A 2432-nucleotide genomic window follows, 5' to 3' on the forward strand; every position below is an offset into this window, starting at 1 on the left:
GTCTGCCTCCCGGACCGTAACAGGAAGATGATTCCACAGGAGAGGAGCCTGATAGCTGAAGGCTCTGGCTCCTGATCTACTTTTGGAGACTTTAGGGACCACGAGTAACCCTGCGTTCTCAGAGCGCAGTGTTCTGGTGGGATAATATGGCACTATGAGCTCACTAAGATATGATGGAGCTTGACCATTTAGAGCTTTGATATAAAGTCAAACTATTTAAAGAAAACAACAGTATATACTGTAAGATCAAAGGAATGCAGGTTCAGGTATTTGTCCTCAGAGTTGGACATGTCTCTGTATCAGGGTTAATTAAGGTGCAATATTAAATGTCTGCAGTTTTCCTGTACGGGGGAAATTAAAGTTTGTTTGTTTTGTAAACAGGAAGTCCTCCTGACGCTCTGATCTTAGAGTCTCCGTTCACCAATATCAGAGAGGAGGCCAAGAGCCATCCCTTCTCCATGGTAATGCTCACACACACTGACAGCAGTTGTAGGTGTGTGTGTTTGCTTTGTACTCAGTGTGTGTGTGTGTGTGTGTGTGTGTGTGTGTGTGTTTTTTTCAGGTGTACAGATACCTGCCCGGCTTTGATTGGTTCTTCCTGGACGCCATCACAGCCAACAACATCCGCTTCGCCAGCGATGAGAAGTACGTAACCTAACTACTTTTCAGGAGACTTTTCAGTGTGTTGTCTCTCTGTCTGCTCCGGTTGGGTTCAGCTCCGCCGACCAGCACTGATCACTGACCCACTGAGATAAAAGATCTGAGTTTCAAAAATACTTCCTGACCTTCTAAAAGTGAGGGTGAGATACTTAAAAGTTCGGCTCGCAAATATTTCTCAAGTTTCTGGAAAAGTCCCAAAATTCCTAACAATTCTTTGTACTCACAACGGTTTCCTCAAAAATGTGAAACAAAAAAATTGTTAAAGGAAAAAGTCCTAACTTTAAAAAAAAGTCTCAAAGGTCTTGAAAATACTTACTTACAAAAAAAATTGTTTCAAATATATAAAATATGCTTACGTTAAAAAGAATCTGAGAGGTCCTGCAAATGACCAAAACCTTTACAGTATCTCACCGCCACTTTTCAGGAAATGTTTTAAATAGTTTCTTCTTTAGGAACTGGAACAAATTCAGATGCACATGAACACATCAAACAACTTCATTTTCAGTGAATTGTGAACACTTTCAGAAACTTCTGAAATTTCTTTGAAAGTTAGAAACTTTTTCAGAAATGCAAAAACGTATTTTTTTCCAGAACACTTTGTGTAACCAAGAACTTTTTTTGCTGTCTCACCATGACATTTAGAAGCTCAGGAAATATATTTTCTGAAATTTCATCTTCTTTAAGAACTTTTTTTGTTGAAGGTCTGAAACTATTTGAGATGCTCAGATAAATCAGCACATTTTATATGAATCAGGAACTTTTTGTAACAATTTGGAAACTCAGGAAGATTTGCTGAAACCCTCTAGATTTTTTTCCTTTTTTAATAACTTTTATGGAAACAGGAACATTTTTAAGTTTTTTAAGAACCTTTTTGAGTCCACAGGAACTTGTCTAAACCTACTTTGAAAATGCATAAATTAATTCAGGAACTTTTAGACCTTTTCGTGAGCGCAGCAGCTTCTTTTGAGAAACTCTGAGTCGTTATTTGGATCTCATGAGCTTTGGACCCAACGACAGCTGGTCTGAGTTCAGATTGAAATCTTGTGTGAGCTGAAATGTTGGAGCAGAGTTTCAGTGAGATTAACAGACTCAGATTCAGGACAAAGTCCACGTCAGGCTGATCTCAGGACTGTTTACGTCTTTGTTACAGCTGCTGACCCTGCAGGAGTTTTATCTACATGATAACCACATAAATATCACTCAACATGGTGAAAGATCAGCATCTAGTGGCCGTCAGAGGAACTGCAGCAGCAGCTTCATATAAACCTCTACAGTGTATTCCTGCAGTGCCCCCTGCTGTTGATGTGCAGCAGTAACATTAACCTGTGTCTCTGTCTTCATTCAGTGTGAATCACATCTCCTGTCCAGTGTTGATCCTCCACGCCGAGGACGACAGCGTGGTTCCTTTCCATCTCGGCAAAAAGGTAACAGGACCATAGATGAGATCACAAACAAGACCACAGACGAGACCATAGACGAGACCGCAACCGAGACCACAGACGAGACCATAAACGAGACCACAAACAAGACCATAGATGAGATCACAAACAAGACCATAAACGAGACCACAGACGAGACCATAAACGAGACCACAAACAAGACCATAGATGAGATCACAAACAAGACCATAAACGAGACCACAAACAAGACCATAGACGAGACCACAAACAAGACCACAGACGAGATCACAAACAAGACCATAGATGAGATCACAAACAAGACCATAAACGAGACCACAAACAAGACCATAGATGAGATCACAAACAAGACCA

The 2432-nt window shown here is 40.5% G+C and overlaps 1 protein-coding gene across 1 annotated transcript in view; it reads left to right on the forward strand.

Annotated features, from left to right (window-relative positions):
- Nucleotides 1-2432, forward strand: part of abhd12 (abhydrolase domain containing 12, lysophospholipase) — a 36190-nt gene that overhangs the window by 30325 nt on the left and 3433 nt on the right. The window contains exons 7-10 of the mRNA XM_050070565.1: nt 253-266; nt 382-461; nt 563-645; nt 2006-2084. Of these exons, the coding sequence (XP_049926522.1) occupies nt 253-266; nt 382-461; nt 563-645; nt 2006-2084 (256 nt within the window). The remainder of the gene's footprint in view (nt 1-252; nt 267-381; nt 462-562; nt 646-2005; nt 2085-2432) is intronic.

Source organism: Epinephelus moara, chromosome 19 (assembly GCF_006386435.1).
Source record: "Epinephelus moara isolate mb chromosome 19, YSFRI_EMoa_1.0, whole genome shotgun sequence".
NCBI classification, from domain to species: domain Eukaryota; kingdom Metazoa; phylum Chordata; class Actinopteri; order Perciformes; family Serranidae; genus Epinephelus; species Epinephelus moara.